The sequence below is a fragment of the Perca fluviatilis genome, chromosome 17, assembly GCF_010015445.1.
Source record: "Perca fluviatilis chromosome 17, GENO_Pfluv_1.0, whole genome shotgun sequence".
Taxonomy (NCBI): Eukaryota; Metazoa; Chordata; class Actinopteri; order Perciformes; family Percidae; genus Perca; species Perca fluviatilis.
The window spans coordinates 11,751,748-11,770,373 of NC_053128.1; the positions used below are offsets into that span (position 1 = coordinate 11,751,748).

The 18,626-nt window shown below is 40.2% G+C and overlaps 1 protein-coding gene across 4 annotated transcripts in view; it reads left to right on the forward strand.

Moving 5' to 3' along the window:
* The first annotated feature begins 13,850 nt into the window (after positions 1-13,850).
* LOC120545789 (leucine-rich repeat transmembrane neuronal protein 4) overlaps positions 13,851-18,626 on the forward strand; it is a 121,719-nt gene continuing 116,943 nt past the window's right edge. For 2 of the 4 annotated variants that reach the window (XR_005636744.1, XR_005636745.1), the window contains exon 1: positions 13,853-14,723. Coding sequence is in view for 2 of the 4 variants with exons in the window: in XM_039780375.1 (XP_039636309.1) it covers positions 14,720-14,723 (4 nt within the window). In the remaining 2 variants the exon portion in view is untranslated. Of the gene's footprint in view, positions 14,724-18,626 lie in introns of all 4 variants that reach the window. The other 2 variants (XM_039780375.1, XM_039780373.1) reach the window with 2 other exon arrangements.

An 18,626-nucleotide genomic window follows, 5' to 3' on the forward strand; every position in this document is an offset into this window, starting at 1 on the left:
TTTTGGTATCGTATAACTGATAACCGATTCATCCGACTAACACAATTCTGTGTATGTTGGTGGACAATAGTTAAAATGTCTGTTGTATGTGGGGTGTATGTCTTTGTAGGTTTCATAAATCCTACGGTCAATCCCCAAGTTGATCCGACTTGCTATTTCATTTGTCCCAAGAGGGGCACTACATTGCTTTTTAGTATATGTTTCACTTTAATACACACCTGATTAGATGTTGATGACATGAGGAATGATTCATCTCACTGACATGTTCTAGCATGTTCAAACAGCACTCCAGGAGGGCAGTGTATGTACAGATCAATGCCAAACATAATAGTTGCAGATCTGCTCAGAAACATCATGTGCTTTTTCACTTGGTTTGTATTGAGAATATATTCTGCATCACACATGATCTCCAGTCTGTCATGACCTAAAATAAGTTCATTGCCAATGTGAACTATTGCACAGCTGTTGTGTTGCTCTTTTAATTATGATTGATGTTTGTGTTGCACATTTAAAACACGGCATAAGTGCTTTAATGAATCTATGCAACATGCTTATTATTAAGCGTTCCCAACAGTTTTCCTGTTTAGCAGAGTCAGAGGAGCCTTGGTGAATGTGCAGAATTGGTGAATATTTAGTAAAAGTGCAGAAAAAAGGTGTCACATTCAGCAAGGTAGACTTTCATTCATATACAGTAGGTGCACGCATCAGGGCATACAGCATATTTGCATGAACACGTGCTGTACATAGAGACCATAATATATATATATGTATATATATATATATATATATATATATATATATATATATATATATATATATATATATGTATGTATGTATGTGTGTGTGTGTGTGTGTGTGTGTGTGATGTAAATGTGTTCATGCTTGTGTGCACTCGGATGTATGTATTTAAAATGTGTTCACACATGTCTGCATGTAGAATCACAGTGTCTTTCTGAGATAACAGATATTTCTGTGTGTCTGGTTTGTTGTGCTATTCCACAGAGGACCAGCCAAGATATTAGCAGTCAATACTTGCATGAGGCATCTCAAAACCATTGGAATTTATAGGCCTTGTTTTTGCTGATACAGCCTGGCTGTCAAAATCATCAGCGTGTGCACACAAACACCGGTCCTTATGGAGGCACAGAAACGCATACAGAGCAGACACACCACACACCCCGAGAAAAAAAGAGGAAGGAAGAATTGTATCACTCGCTCTCTCTCTCTGTCTATTTCTCCCTACCTCGCTTTCTGTTTTTCTCTGGCTGCTTATCTTCCCCTAGCCTCTCCCGCCCCTCAATACTATGTGTTAACGCTATTCAGAGATTAGCTTGTTTTCCTCCACTTCCACAGTGGCAAACCCCATCAAAATGGGATTTGTGTGGAAAGCTGTCATTCATTCACAAATAATCTTTACCATTAAAGGAAAATAGCTGAGATTATTATGTACATGCTGCATGGCAGTATTGAAGCATAGAGTGGAGAAAAAAAACATCTATTTTAAGGTGAAAAAACTTAAATGATAGAAGATTCAAACAATGGCAGCATGTGAGTTTAGAGTTGCACTTTCCTCTATCAGGAGCATTCCAAAATCCTGTAGACCTATGGCATGTTTTATTTTAATGATCATATTTTTTAAGTAACATTTCTTAATTTATTTGGTTCCCGCTCTGTGACAATGTCTGCCATTATTACCAGCACTTTTTTTTTTATTCCCAGCAAACCCTGGTACTGTGGATTAGAGTACACACTGAATCTGCTCTTCAACATTTATAAACCATATATTTCAATTGGCCATACTGGATGTGCCAAAACCCTACAGAGATAGATGAGAGAGGAGTGTGAGATTGTAAAGCTATCAAGGACTGATAAGTCAAACTGATAAACCCTACAGCGGCCTGATCCAACATACCTGTTTGTATCAAGCTACACCGTCAATAGCACACAGTGATTTGATCTCTGCCTCTGGTTCCTGTGATAATTACCCCTCGAGAGCATCAATGAGGATTTATTGGACTTCGCTTCACAGTGCACAAAAGAGCCTGCCTTTAATCTTTGTGGGGTGAGAGCCTTCGACTTGTTAGCAGCAAGAGAAAAGCCCCATCGTTTCTTTATCCTTGACTAATCATTAGTGGAAATTAGTGTGAACGGGGATGGAGCGGGTGTGGATGCTGTGTGAAGGAAAATGTGAAAAGCTTAAAGCTTACATAGGAGACGGTCAACATAACAAATGAGCCACGGTTGACCATGAGAGGCCAAGGACGAGGCAGCCCGTTGAGTATGGGGGTAAACATTTCACTAATGCTGAGTAGACAAACTCATTAGTAGAAATTTGAAAATGATTTTAATTATGTGTGCATGGTGTGAATCTTTCTGTTGTCTGTCCCTGTGTGTGTGTGTGCGTGTGTGTGTGTTTCTGTCTATGGGTACATTTGGGGACACGGTTTTGGATGGAAATCCTTTTATTAAGAATAGCTTTTTAAAGACTAAAACTGACACACATTTTCCAAACTGACTCTGGTGAGTGATTGACTTGGGCTCTTGGGCTCCATGGGGATTGATTCACTTTTGGAGCCAGCCTCAAGTGGCCTTTCGAGGAACTGCAGTTTTTTACACTTTTGGCTTAATTTTTTAGCACCGGAGGTTGCCGCTTGGCTTCTACATGCAAACTGGCTCGGTAATGCAGAAATACTCTCCTAAAGTTCACGAACACTAGCTAACAGGTTGTAGTGGCAAAATCCCTGAGATTATTTTATTGGGAATGGCAGTTTATTGCTTATAAATTCAACTTTTCAAAAATGTACATAGTGTATACTTGCCTCAAAGCAATTACAATCAACATGTTATTAACAAGAGATTATGACTCTGTGTCAGCTCCAGTATTTCTGCATCGGTAAAATCATTTGTTTTGTTTTTTACGGCCGTTCAACTTTACTGTTTTGGTCGTTTCCAGGTGCAGCACACAGCTGTTTTCAGTGAATAACTTCTGATAAAGCCATGCTGCCCAGCGCCAAAAAAAAATTACGGACAAAGTGAGCAACTAACTGGTGAACATAGTGAAGCATTTAGCAGCTAATGAGACAGATATTTCTCTCAGGAGCTGGTGGAGACCAAAAACCGAGCTAAAAGAGTGTGAATACTGGACTTATTGAACAGATGGAAAGACACACAACTCCAAATGAATTATAATGTTGCTCTGTCCCTGCTGAATATGTTAATAAGCAACAGTTTTTTTTTTTCTTTAAAGATGGCACAGTCAGTTATTGCAGTTTAATGTAAAGGTTAGGTTTTGAAGTAAGTCTCCACTTTATTAAACGTAAGTCAATAAAGTATCGTCAAAGTATGGTTGTGTGTGTGTGTGTGTGTGTGTGTGTGTGTGTGTGTGTGTGTGTGTGTCTGTGTGCACATCTGTGTTGAGTATTCCCATACCATCCAAATCTAGGTCAAAGAAGCCAGTGTGTTGTGCCCTTAGCCTAAGCGTATGAACTCTGAGGTCTGAGTAAGGTGACTCCCACAGTGTGTAATTAAACAGCAAACTGCCTCACTAAACATGGACGCTGCCCTACTGAGCGCCCTCCTCGCTCTGGCATCTGTGCCCGACAGCAGACCTGCATCCTTCGCCCATTTTTCATGGCAATCCTCACACTGTCAAAAAAGTCAACCGGTAAAACCAGGGGAAAAGAGCCACACCATACCATCAACCTAACAGGTTATAAGTCAGGAACTCTGTAAAAATACAAAGAAAAGTTTGTTTCACCCAAAGTAACACATCTCAGTGCCTCATTATATGATATCTCCCAAAGAGCACACTTTGAAGATTGGGTTTATGTATTCTTTAGGAAAAATGTCATGAAATGTCAAACACAACAGCACTGAAAGAGGAGTGGTATTCACTCAGTTCTCTCTGCTCCTCTACCTTACAATACCCAAGCTAAATGCCAACTTATATCTGATATTGAGAAGTTGGAAAAGGAATAATCACCTTTCATATTTATTAAACACCACTTATTTAAATGTGAATATTAGTACATATTGTGTTTCCTGTTTTAGAGGTTATGCAGAGTAACTGTTTTTGTTTGTCTGTATTTTGTCTCCTGGAGCTGACCTTATTATTTTCAGCTTGCAAAAAAGGATTTTATAAGCAACTGGGTGCTAGGCATCTTCTTAAACATTTCTAATAATACTTAATTATAGTGTTTTAAATGACAGATAGATAGATAGATAGATAGATAGATAGATAGTTAGTCTTCCTTGTAGGCAAGACAATATGAACTCCATTTAGAAAAACCTGACATATTTTGCATTCAGGGAAAGTTAATTAATCTCTGCAAGAATGTTCTGGGAAGCCCAGCCAGAAATCAGTGTTGCTGTACATGTCACATGCACCTACCACGCGGTGCACATTTGAATAAAAAAAAAAAGGCCACATTGCAAGAGTTCAAAATCAAATACTCTTTCGCCGATCTACAAGTAATGAAACCTTTTTTGTGTGGGTTTCAAAATGATTCTGTGCATTGGTTTAACCACGGTCACCGTATGAAATGGCCTGAGACCATCTGCGATTTATGATTCGCTCCCAGCCTCTGGCAAGCCAGGCTGAATAATTTACATTGTGCTGAGGCCTACGTGCCCAGAATGTCTGATGCCAAAAATAGAGGAATGAGGGGCTGACGAGCAAACGCTACTGTTGGGATGTGGCACAAAGTGGGTGTGTCGAAGGAAGGGGGAGCGGGTAGCATGCTGAGTAATTGGCCAAACATGCTGAGTCACATGGAAGTGCTCTTCAGAGCCTTGCTAATCTGTGCATACCAAGTGTGTCACCATGACAAAATAAACACTATGTGGAAGGATCTTTAGTTCCCCTTCTTTTCGGCACTAGAACGAGTTGCTCTGTGATCCACAAGTTAACAATAAAGTAGGTGGAACAAATGAAAAGTCAGATTTTGTTTATTATTTAACTGTCAAATACTATTCATACAGCTCCACTGAAAGTCAGAATTGAAAACAAACTAATTATTCTGCACGTATACATAAGCCTTAGAATAACAAATGAAGAGAGGTTTGGAAAAAAAATGTGTTCAGGACTTTTAAGGAAATCTGTGGAGGTGTGTATTTGTGTGTGTTTACATAAAAGTGTTTTCTCCCCCTGTGCCTCCTGGCTACCTGGCTACAACCTTGAATGGCTGTGACTCTCTCACAGGTGAATGCACTTTAACAAATGGTGCATCCCCACAGCTCAAAGTCCTACCAAAGGCCTCCAAAAAACTGCAAGATGGGGAGGAAACAAAAAAAAACGTAACAAAGACTCTTTTTCATGGTTATAGCATGTGTTTAAGTAAAGGTCACAACTAAAAGATTCATTAACGTTGCCGGAATTATGGAAAATAATGAGATACAATATGATACTAGCTTGATGATCCTGCCTTCACAGACACAAAATAGTATTTCTCACTAACTCCATCAAATATGTCCTTGAGGATGCTTTTTCTTGTGTCTTTGAACACAAAAGTAAGCAGGCAAACAGCGATTGCGTTCAGTGATAATCTTCAACTTGTGCCAATCAGCCAGCCTAATCACATTGGGGATTTAATGAAAGTGGAGGACCACAGGCAGCACAAAGTTAAAGTGAAGCAGATAAGAAACTCCAGTGGCCTGTAATTGGACCTCATTGATCTGCTGGGTTTATAGATCCTTATCATCTTACATTATGTAAATAATTCCTTCTCGCAAGAGCATTAGCAGACATCTCGTGTGTCTTTACTTTTGACTCATGGTTGCAAAAGGTTGTCTGTATAGAAGAAATAGTGGCAATAAAATACATAAGGTACGCCTTTGTTTATTTCTGGTATTGCATCTATGTGGTAGTGCCAACTTGAGATCACATCAGCTATGGATGTCCACCATTCCTATTTGTTTAAAAAAATAAATAATTCAACACTTTATAGCTTTCTTTTGTCATTAATTTGTTTTGTCAATTACTTTTTATCCCCCCCCCCCTCCCTATACAAAAAAGTCCAAAGGATTTGTGTTGAATATCCCCTGACCTACACTGGAAACTATCTGCCTACCCATGTTCCACCCATGTGAGCTTATGTCCACAGAGACCCCATGGGCAGTTAACAGATGGCAAGACACTACCATACACAGATGCCCACCTCTTATCCCTCACATCTTTGCCAAGACAAAACACATGAAGCAGGAATGGAATCAAGCAGTTGAGGGAACAAAATAAGGGATACAAACACTAAGGGAATAAAGGCACACTTACACTACAAAGATAAAGTGTGTCTAATAAGCAAAAAAATTTCTTCACTGTTATCATGTTTGGCTAACAAATATTTTTTTGTCTTTAGGAATGTGTTTCCAATTTATGCAGGTTTACAGTTTGAAATGTTTCCAAAAAAAAGTGTATGCTTACAATTATATTTATGGTCAAATATTGTAAAAAGGGACATTTCAGGGAAGACCCAGGACTAGGTGGAGCGAATTATATCTCCAACCTGGCCTGGTAACACCTCTGGATCTCCCAGTGGGAGCTGGTTAATGTGGCTCGTGAAAGGGAATTTTGGGGTCCCCTGCGGGAGCTGCTGCCCCCGCAACCCGACCCCGGATAAGCGGACAAAGATGGATGGATGGATGGATGGATGGATGGATGGATGGATGGATGGGACATTTCCATTTTTTTTTTATTATAAAGCAGGTAAATGTGCTACAAAAATACTGTGAAAGCATCAACACTCAATCCACAAATAAATGCACACGGCCTGTATTCAGAAACAGAAACGTTCTAGTTTTATTCCTATGATTATTCTGAGCGTTTTTGATTTTTGTTCAGGCTATTATTCATAACCTGATATTAACATATATTAACATTGTATTCCTAAAAACATGGCAAAAACAGATTTTTTTTTTATGGCTGATGATAGAGTTTTGTGATTTATGGTGTGATAAAAAGAGATATCCAAAATTCCCTCTGTAAATACTTTTGACTTGAATTTGTCAACAAAATGAATCAAAGGACCAGAATTCAGTGTTCAGATTTCTTAGTGCATATTTATTTAAGTAATTCCTAATTTGCATAGTTGAAAATAACATTTCACAAAACTTGTAATACAATATAATAATCAAATGGGGAAGTTGCATGATATCTATATAAAATGTTTGCCCTATCCACCTGTACTTTCCGGTCTTAATCCCAAAAATCCGAAAAGCCCACACCGACATTTTTCAAGTAACAAAGATGTACACTACTCGTCACTGAAAGTCATCATACTACTGTAATGTGTTACTAAATAATGCATTAGCACAGTTAACAGAAATATAAATTAGACCAAGAAGAATATTGACTTGACAATGATGGATTAAACAAATTACTGTCCTGTATACTGTGTCATAATGAAGGAATTTTCCGTAATGATTTTTCACGGGTGTTTCGTATTTAGAATTTTTGGATTAACAGAAATGTCCGTTAAAAGGTACAGAGGATATACTTTAAATTTACAGAATTTTCCGTAATTGGTCTAACCAAAATATCTGTTGACTTAACAGAAAAAGGGACTGGTAATTTTCTGCCGGGACATTATCTGTTTTTCTATGGATTTTTTTTCTTACAGTGTAAGCTTGTTTCCAGAATCTGCTAATCCATTTTCCTTTGAATGGAAACCAATTGATTATTGGAATGGTAGGTTTATACTAGTGTTAATTTTGTCACCTATTTTTAATTTAGTCTTAGTCTTAGTCTTGTGCCAAAAAATTTAGTTTGTCAAGTTTTAGTCGACTAAAAGTCTCGTCATTTTAGTCTACTTTTAGTCAAAAGAGAACTCAAGGTATCTTAGTCAAGTTTTAGTCGACTAAAAGTCTCGCCATTTTAGTCAAGTTTTAGTCAAAACATTTTAGTCTTTTTTTAAAATAAATTATTTCTGATAACCATTTCAGTCAAATAGTTATAAAAATAAATAAATTATATAAAGTTATATAAATATTGAGCCTCTTCCGTATTTCACCAGTAAATGACAAAAACAACCACTGCATGGGAAAAGGATATTTTACAATAAAATAAATGCAGCATGAAACTGGCGAGGCGTATTTCAAGTGAACGCAACATATGTGTTTTTCAGATAATGGCAGCTGCAGACTGTCGTACGTCTCAGTGTTGGAATCCTACACGGTGAAATACAGACACTTTTACACCGTTTAGCTGTCAGCATTTTAACCATGTTTACTCCAACTGCTAGCTAATGGTAAGCTAACGTTACCTGCTGCCAAGTGTAGTGTTAACTAGCGCCCCGTGCAGCGATGTTTCAGTTGCCTCTAACGTCCGTTTAGGAGCATCAGAGAGAAGCGCAGGCATTTAAGTGGCACCAAAATCTGCGTTGCTATTAGGTCCGGTAGGTAACGGTCGCTAGGGCACCTGTCGGTGCCGTAGCATTGGGTCTCTGTAACAACTGAATATTCTATCTCATGATGAAAAAGTAGAGACGATTGTAGACGAAAATGAAGAGAGATTTTATCTTAGTTTTTATTTTATGCAAAACATTTTAGTCTCGTCTTTTTTCGTCAACAATAATGCATGTTAATTTAGTCTTAGTTAGCGTTTTTGGACATTGGCACAGTCTCGTCATGGTCTCGTCTTAGTCATGTGAAAAAAGGTCGTTGACGAACATATTTAGTCTCGTCTCGTCTGACGAAATTAACACTAGTTTATACATTTCTAAAATGCACTACCATGATTGTCTAAATGGTTTGCCAGAATGTAAAGCGTTGGTAGTCACTCGGCTAAACCATGTGAGACCACTGGTGCACACTCCTCCCCTCTGCAATCAATATAAATAGGGTGCTTTATCACGTTTGTTTAACATGCTTCTAGCACTTTACAAATGCCTGTTTTCATGTGCAGCCAAACCCAAACACCTCAGCCCTAGCCTGAGCTGCAGTGTGTGGAACACAGCCCTCCAGATTGGAACTCAGCTTGAAGTAAAGGTTAATGGAAGCGACCTGCAAAAGAGAGATTTACAACTACCGCATCTGCTGTGGCAACCTCGGCATCTAAACATTTGTACTAAAAACCCTTTTTTTAAGAATAAAAGACCGAGTTTTATTTTGGTATGGCACAGTGTTGGCTGTACTGTATAAGCTGTCCCTGGATATTTGCTCGATGATTCACATTCATGGGTGAACTCGAGAAACTCAGTGTCAGGGTGAAAATTGCCTAGAGGCAGGTTAAGATGATTCTTCGAGGCTTAAGATCAGAGGAAATGGAAAAAGAAAGGAACACTAGAGAGAACAAGTCCCAGTCTAATGTGAACAAAGTAAGGACCGAACAGAGCTGTCTCTCACCCTGGAGAAAACCTAAAAATATATTCTGTTGCCAGAATCACTTAGACAGAACATATGCACCAGTGAAGGCCATACATTTACCCATAGAGGTAAGCCAATCGAACCATCCACAGCCTGTTCATCCATCTTTTTGTCTCAGGTGTTCTTTAATATAACTTGTATCTCTTTTATTCTCCCAAAATCCCAAGATTTTGTTTTTGCAATGTAAGATGCAATTTCTATTTATCAAAATGGTGCTTTGTCATTGACAGTAAGCAGGATAGATAGGCCAATACACATATTCAGTTTGGTTTCCAGCAGCATTACTTATAAGCTTATGAATTGCTTTCAGGCAATAAAGATTACCTTGATTTCCAGTCACTGAGTCATGCATTCAGACATTTATTAGATTTGTTAATTCTAACAAGAACATATATATTGATGTGTGAACACTGCATTTCTGAATCTACTTCTCAGTGCTTTGTGTTACATTCACAGTCTCCATATCACCGTATCTAGCTACCGTATGTGTGGAATTGAACGTGTTTATGCTAACCTTAAAATAAACATATTTTAAGCCTGTACAGAATGTTTGATTCATTTGATTCTATCAATCTGTTTTGAGAGGGCTCAAAAAGCAGGCTATTGAAATGACTGAAGGCCTCGATATTTGGAGACCTGGAGGATTGTTCAACATGAACGTTGCTGGGCAACAACCCAGTTCCATCCAGGGAGAAGTGTTTTGCCATATATTACCGTTAAAAACTAGATTTTTTTGCAGGACGACACAAAAGCTCATGACAGTGACCATCAACAGTCGGCAGAATATTGTCAAAACACAGAAAAACAATATTGAAGGCAAATCTTGCATACTACCTAACTGACAGACACTTAAACCAGCAAGCAAATTAATTGGTGGAGTAAAAAGGTGAGGGTAAACTACACAGCTGTATTTCTCCAGGAGAGAAATCACTGCTGTAGGCCGTGGGCTGGCACTGTCTGTGTCTCCATAACTTCACAGGGTATTAATTGTTTCAGCGCCGTCAGCAGAATGGCCTCTGCTTGTTGAACCAAATCCAGAAGTAAAGTCATCAGCCAAATTGCTTCGGAGCAGATACTGAGGCCGAGCCACAGTGCAAGATGCTGAGTTTTCTAAGATGATTTTGGAGGACGTCTGGCTCCATTTTGAGAGGGGAACTGAAAACAGGTAACCCACACTGAGCATTTAAATGGCTCGGTTGCTATCATGAAAAATGGCCTTTTCATTAGGACAGTTTTGCTCTAAAAAGACGTGATAGAGTTGAGAGCCATCATTGACATTCATGTGACATGTCGATCTACAAAACTGATTAGTATGCGTGAATATATAATATACCATGAGATCAAATGAAGCGGGTGCATTTGGTGGCAATCACATACCGAGTGATTAGCCGAGAAAAACTGCAAGAGGCGCTGCAGGGAATAAACCTCTTTGCTAGGAGAGATTTCCATTGAAATGGCCTGACCTTCCACAGTAAAAGACATGCATCAAGCCACTTAGAATTATGTTCTATACCAAAATGGCTTCAAGAATATTTTTTTGAGTATAACCAAAGATAAGTGATAGAATTGGTATTTAGATCCTTTACCAAAGTGCTATGATGAAAACACTCCTTTATTACTACTGCGGTTCTGTATTTAGGTAAAATCATGTACAAATAGCGGCAAATATCAAAAATAAAAAGTACTCATTGGCTACGTTCACACCGCAAGTCTTAATGCTTAATTCGTATTTTTTGCTCAGATCCGATTTTTTGTTTGGCTGTTCACATTACCTTTTAAAATGTGGCCTATATCAGATTCCAATGTGAACTGCGGTTTCGAACTGACCCGCATGCGCAAAAGAACAATGACATCAGACGCAGCACGCTGTTGCACTAAAGTTAGGGAGGTTATGGAGGAAGTAAGCATTTTCGCTTTTATTTCAAAATGTTTGTGTAATGGCAGCCGTGACATTAATGAGCAGGTTCTGAGGAGGAGAAGAATGAAGAGAAAGAGAGCCAAATTGGCTATTTTGGCCTTTTGCAGGGTTATGGCTACAAACTCCCTACAGAGGTCTGTGTGGATGCAGAGACGAAGCCAGGAGTGGTGGGACTGCGTTGTGAATAGCTTCACAGAGACGCAGTTTATTCAAAACTTTCGGATGTCTGGGGCAACTTTTGATTACCTCTGTCAGCTCCTCTCCTCAAGACTCCTACGGCAGGACACTCAATTTAGGCGACCCATCTCCGTGCGGAAATGTGTCAGAGTTAGGCTGTATTGGCTGGCAACGGGGGCAGGTTACAGCACGCTGGCTAACCTGTTTGGCATTGCCAAGTCCTCTGTGTGCGTGATTGTGCACACATTTTACAAGGCCGCTTCATCACTGTTCTCCATTTTGTAGGCCTAGTCAAGTTTTTAATTGTACTGTCTGTGTCTAGGGCTAACTCCCGCCGGGGGCATAATTGTGACAAATGTCGATGTAGATTGACGTAAAAGTCACATCAAATCCACCTTGGTTGTTCACACTGCGGCCGCATTGGAAAAAATCAGACCTGGTTTTGATTCAGGACCACATATGGAAGTGGTCTAAATCTGATTTGAAAAAATCCGATCTGGACAAGATTTGAGTGTGCACACTACTTCTGAAGAAGTCTGACCTGGTCACTTGACCCCAAAAAAATCTGATTTGGGCCACTTTTGCCTGCAGTCTGAACGTAGCCATTGTGACTCTTTGTTCATAAGAATATTAAATTGTCATTTCAGTAAGTGGCATATTCATTTTGTAGTTGATACAGCTTCGCTTAGACCTTTTTTTCCCCAGGGAGATTAAATTTCTGCATATAATAAATATTACAAATGTAATATATATTTAGTGACCTTATATGTTTTTAATGAAAAATTATGTATCTGCAAAGATAGTGATAAAATAAGTATCTCACTCTGAAATGTAATGAAGTTAAAATATACAAAATGGAAATACCAAAGTAAAGTAGCACCTCCACTACTGTAACAAGGTACCACATAATCAAATATTCTTACTTATTGTACTCTCTACTAGTTATTTATAGAACTACATGGATGTCAGTTTATGGCAAGCAATATTTGAGTTTAAAAGAAAGGGGCAACATATTAGATTAGTAACCCAGTGCAGATGCAATTCACATTAAAAATTCAGCTGCCTATTCCTTCCTGAAATACACCCAAGCTTTAAAAGGCAGCTTGGGTGAAGCAGTGGGAGGCCGCTTTCGATTAAATACTATTGAATTTTCAATACGGGTTACTGCAGAATGTTAAGTAGAATTCTGTTTATGATCTCTGGTTTCAGTTGTTCCTTTATAAGCTGTCCATTATAACACAGAAAGGAGGAAACAGTCCCTGGGCAATTCCAGGAATCAGTGCTCCTGTATTCAGTCACACAAGTGTACCATTTCAGCACCAAGGACAGCATCCTGCAGCAGTTTGCATTGGTTCACATGGTGGGGTTGTAGCTGCCTTTACAATGGACCTCATTCACTCCTCTCACCCACATAGGTTTGTGAGTGGGTGTATAAGCTAAGGACAACATAATATAGATCATTGCTTCTAAGCACAACCTTATCCACAATAACTGTAAGTCAAACCCAAACCTTTACCCTAACATTAGTCTGGATCAACAGAAGTACATTTCCAGGAAAATTTAGCCACGAGCCGGATGTCCCTCACCTTCCGCTCTCTGTGTATTGCCGTTCTCAAACTCTGTTCGATTTCGGAAACAAACAAACTTCGAGCTAGCAAGCTACATGCTGAAAATGGCAAGTTTTGAAGAACATTTTGATTGTGCTATCTTTACGGCATTTATTTACTATCTAACTGGGACATTTTGGGACCGATTGGCGGGGATTTGCTATAGATGAAGTACACACAGCGATTATCTGGCATTTAACCCATTACTGTATTGTGTGAAGAGTTACCAGTTACCAGAGCCATCGTCTCTGCGTCCAGAGCTTAGCCCCGCCCAAGACGATTTTGATTGGTTTAAAGAAATGCAAACAACCCAGAGTGTTTTTTTTCTCCTATCCCAGAATGTATCTTTGGTGTAGCCAGTCCTTACTCCACAGCGCTGTGGAGATAGGTCTGGCAATGCAAGTAGACCTTAACCTTAACCCCATTCTAACCTTAACCCCCTAAATAACCGTAGAGATCGTCCAAAATGTTATCACTTTCCAAAACTGTCCTCCATCTTAAAGTCTAAATCTCAAAATGCTCCTCCCAAATAAAGGAGTGCACACAAACACACACACAATACAGAAAATACATTTAGGATAACTAATGATCTACAAATGCATGTGTTACATAACAATGCACTGTGATAACATTTCTTTTAAAAAAACAGTTTCCATTCGCTCACACACAAAGAAAAGAAAAGAAAGAAAAAGAAAAGAAGCAGTTAAATGTTAATATTCGGTTTCGGTTCTACTGTGATGAGAGGGTTCATTTTGTCGGTGTCGTCCGTGGCAACCTTCCCTAATCCCCCCCCCCACATTTAACTCGCGATGCACCCTTGGACAAGTTCACGGGTCGCAGTCTCACCAGAAGAGGGCATTCCGATTCTGCCTGACAAAGTTGCCTTGACATGCAGACGTGATTAACAACAGCGTCATGCTGCATTTCAAGCCGAGCCACAGCCAGAATGTAAGGAGGATTTTGACAGAAAAGGTGGATATTCGGATCTTTGATGATTCCGCGAGACTCGCTGACTGCGCTTCACAGAGACTTGTGGATAACCGACCGTTACTTTCCTCTGTGCGCCATCCGCGGTTCAGACTGAGCATCCTTGCGAATAGAGACGCCAGGGTTTTACTTGGGAGAGGAATCTAAAGGGCTGCTGAACTCGCGTGGAAAATAACGTCCTGTGTTTTTCCATCATGCCACCGTATTTGTGAAGTTTCGAGACCGGATTTGATCACGGATTCTTCATGCGCACATAAGAATGACATGAATTACTTGGATGTGGCTTCGTTATTGTCTGCGCCTACTGCAGTACTCTTTTTGGCTGTAACTTGAAACAAAAAAAAAAAAAAAAAAGAGGACGATTCCTTCGCTGTGAAGACATGGATACGGAGTTCTAAAACGGATTTTTTGCACCTTTTAATCTGGAGTTGGAAGTAAATGACATTCGCCCCGTTTCAGCTGTACGGTTATAGATGCAGAACTTAACCGGATAGCACATCCAGGTCCGGGAGAGTAAAGGGCAGGTGCGCTTTGGAGTCGGCGGCTGCGCGGAGAGACCGGGCTATAGTGGATTAGGACGGTACCTGTCTGTGGAGAGCGCGTCATGCGGACTCGGATGTCGCGCACCACAAGCCATTAAAACCTGTAGGCTGGAGCTGACAGATAAGCCGATATGGGTGAGTTCTCTATATGTTACCATCTTTTCCATTGCGTGTGTTGTTTTAACATAATTCTCCAGTCGTCCTCCTTTCTCAAAATACACCACGAGACGCTTTCTCTTCCGAGGAAAATGTGTTGAATAAGATGTTTGCATCCCAAAACAATGGTCGTCTTTACAAAATGCACTGTTGAAATATCTAATAAGGGGTTTCAGTGTCAGTGGGTTTCAGGAGCTTGAAGGATGTGGCTGAAGCCTGTGCTGTAGCATGTTAGTCGCAGAGCTGCAATGTGTTTTTTCCTCCATTTCCTGGCGGTATGGCTTATTAGAGCCTAGGGATACTTATTTTGTGTTTTTACAACGCTGTGCGCGTAACGATTTGCTTCACAAATCACAATCAAAGCAAAAATAAGCTCGTTTGTCTAAGTGAGGTCTATCCATTTTTTTTCTCTCCTCTGGACTAGTTAGAGTGGCTGGCTCATTGACATGGACTGAAATGCTAATCACGGTAAATGTTGGACACCAGTCAACTTTATAGAGCGTGGTCCTGCATAATCATTGATTGTGCTTAATCTGTAAGCATGAAGCCTATCGTCCACTTTCAGCCCAGTCATATAACGCATCTCCAAAACTCTTGTGGGCTGAAGGCACCGGTCGTGCAGGTTTTGCTTAGCTATTGTCATTCAAGAAAGCTGTCGTATATTCTTCACAAAAAGAGGGACTCTCAAAATCGAGCATAAAACTGTGCGTACATCTATCAATATATGTGTGTGTGTGTGTCTGTGTGTGTGTGTGTGTGTGTGTGTGTGTGTGTGTGTGTGTGTGTGTGTGTGCAAACCCCATTCCTTCAGTAATGCATTAGGATATCTCTGTGTCTGCGCGTGCTTTTTTCCCATCTTATTCTCAGTTATATATATACAGAAAATTAACCATTTTGCTCCGTTCTGTTCCTGTGCTTTACGCTTGCGCACATTTACACACTGATACCCCCCACCACCACCACCACCACCACTCCCACCCCCTCCCCTTTTGACTCTGTCCCTCTTTTGGTATTCACCTGTTAAATGTTTTGTATTATTCCGCCCCTTTTCCTCTAAAATTGTAATTCATTTGAGCGTGTTCTCTATCGTTTGCCAATCTCTTGGTCTAATATTATTGTCTTGGGGGTAGCCTAATCTCCTCAGCCAGTCTTAACTGGTATACAGATGGCCAAGTTCACTGGTGGTGCTGTGCCATTAATTGCGAGGCCGCATGATATATCGACCCTCGGTGGGTTACTGCACCACATCAATATAAGCTACAACAGCACAGAAAGCCATACAGTACAGAGTGTGGGAGCTCAGACGTAATTTATGTGTACTGCAAAGCAACCATATATGGTTAATCATAGAAGTCTAGTTTATGGGCCTGTTTTTTAATTTAATATCAGAGAGTGTCAGAGAACTCTGCATATTGAGGTGCAGCACTTTTGACTCACATGCACCTGCAGAAGCACACACACACACACACACACAAACACACACATGCATGCGCGTGCACACACACACACACACACACACACACACACACACACACACACACACACACACACGCCTACAAACCAGCCCCACAACAACAACTTTTGTCAACCATATAGCTTCATGCTGTTGCCCATAATAATTTGATGATTATGTGGAGCATTAGTCTCAGTTATTCAGCAGTGTAGCTGACTGTGATGGTCTTCATTAACAGCATGCTATGCACTTATGTTTCATGGAGCATATCATTAGAGATCTGCTTTGCAGAAAGGGAACAGGAGGGAAAAGGCCAGAGATGCAGTTGCAGAGCTTTAAGATAAATATAGAGACCTAAATGGCATTTCACACACTGCCTGCATTATAAAAAATAAAATAGATGAAATGTTACTCTGTTAAAATTAAAATCAGTGGGAGTGCAGGCAAATACGAGTTTACAGTAGCTCAGTTTAGGCCACAGATGACCTTCTGCCGGCCCTTCAGCAGACAGCATTGTTGAAATGTCAGGTGAAGCAGGTGAATTGGGAGGGGATCAACAGGCCCTTTGAGGGCAATATCAGGCTATTTGTGTGAGGAGTCTTGGTGTTGTGTTAGATAGTGCATTTAAGCTTGATAAACAAATATCCGCCACTGTCAGATCATGTTTTTTCCAGTTGAGAACTATAGCCAAGGTAAAGGCATATCTCCATCCTAAAGATCTGGAAAGGGTGATAAATGCCCTTATAACCTCTCGCTTTGACTACTGTAACTCGCTGTACGTGGGCTTAGATAAGTCATCGCTTCAGCGTTTGCAGTTAGTCCAAAATGCGGCTGCACGTCTCTTGACAGGAAAGAGGAAGAGGGACCATATCACACCTGTGTTGCGTCACCTCCACTGGCTCCCTGTTCATTATAGGATCGATTTTAAAATTTTACTACTGACTTTTAAATGCTTAAATGGCCTGGCTCCATTATATTTAACAGAGCTTCTGCACGCTCATATCCCGGCTAGAGTGATAAGATCCGCTAATCTCCTCCTCTTGGATGTACCGAGAAGCAGACTAAAAACCAGAGGTGATCGAGCCTTCAGTGTAGCTGCCCCTAACTTGTGGAACAACTTGCCAGTCCATATCAGAACCTGCCAAACTCTGGAATGCTTTAAATCATTGTTAAAAACTCATTACTTTTCTTTGGCTTTTCCTTCGAGTTAGGTTTGTTATTTCCTGGTAATTTTAATTTTATTTTAATTTCACTATACCTCGTATACTGTATATTACACATGTTTTATTGTTGTATAAAATGTATGAGCAGTAATTTGTTGTTGTTTTAACCTGTGAAGCACCTTGGTCAACCATGGTTGTTTTTAAGCGTGCTATATATAAATAAATTGATTGATTGATTGATATTTGCTATTTACATTTATTTTGAAAGAAAGAACTCAATGGTGTGTGATCACTTGGGATCCAGCATTCATTATCTATCTGCTCATCCTGTTCAGGTGTGTAGGGACTGGATGCATTGAGCTATAAGCTGAGTGAGAAAACTAAAATAAACAAATGTCCAGCACTGTTAGATAACGAACCCCAGGCAAAGAGAACCAGGTATGTTTTTCATTCAAATTTCTTCACGAGGCAAAATTCTGCATGGAGTAAATAGGAAGTTACAGACCACAGGTGAGCAGTTCTAAAAAGGAGAGTTTGGACAGATTGCTGCAGTTTTTGGATGTGTTTGGGGAGAGAGTTCCAGAGGGAGGGTGGGGCAGCTATGAAGAATGCCCTGTCGCCCCAGGACCGCTGCTTGGTTCTGAGTGGTGGAGACAGGAGGTTGGCATCAGAGGAGCGGAGGCTGCAGGAAGGAGTGTGATGGTGGAGCATTTAAACAGCTCTTTAAAAAAATGTGGAGTTTACTTTCAAAGAATGTTTTATAACTCTCGTGGTCGTAACAAACAAAACATGTACAAGAGCACCCCCGTCCCCAGCCCCAACAACACCCACACACACACACAAACACACACACACACACACACACACACACACACACACACACACACACACACACACACACACACACACACACACAAATATGTCTTTCTACTTTCAGCTGTAGGTGTTTTAGGTAGTTTTTGCCCAGTGACAAACACAGTCACATCACTGTAGATGCTGTTCTTTTGCTGGGTATCTAAGCTATTACAGGGGACATGGTAGGAGAATGCAAGCACAGCCTTTACACTGACATATGAGATTACAATGCTACTTGCCACAACACCCAATTAACTGTGTGACACCCACATAGGTCATGCTGTCTATGCTACATACAGTACAGGCTACATTACCCACAAGGCCACTGTCCTTAGAGGTGAAGGTAGGGCTAGTAACGCTAGGTTCGCAAGCAAATCTGACACAAATATAGCTAGGAAAAGTAATGCACTG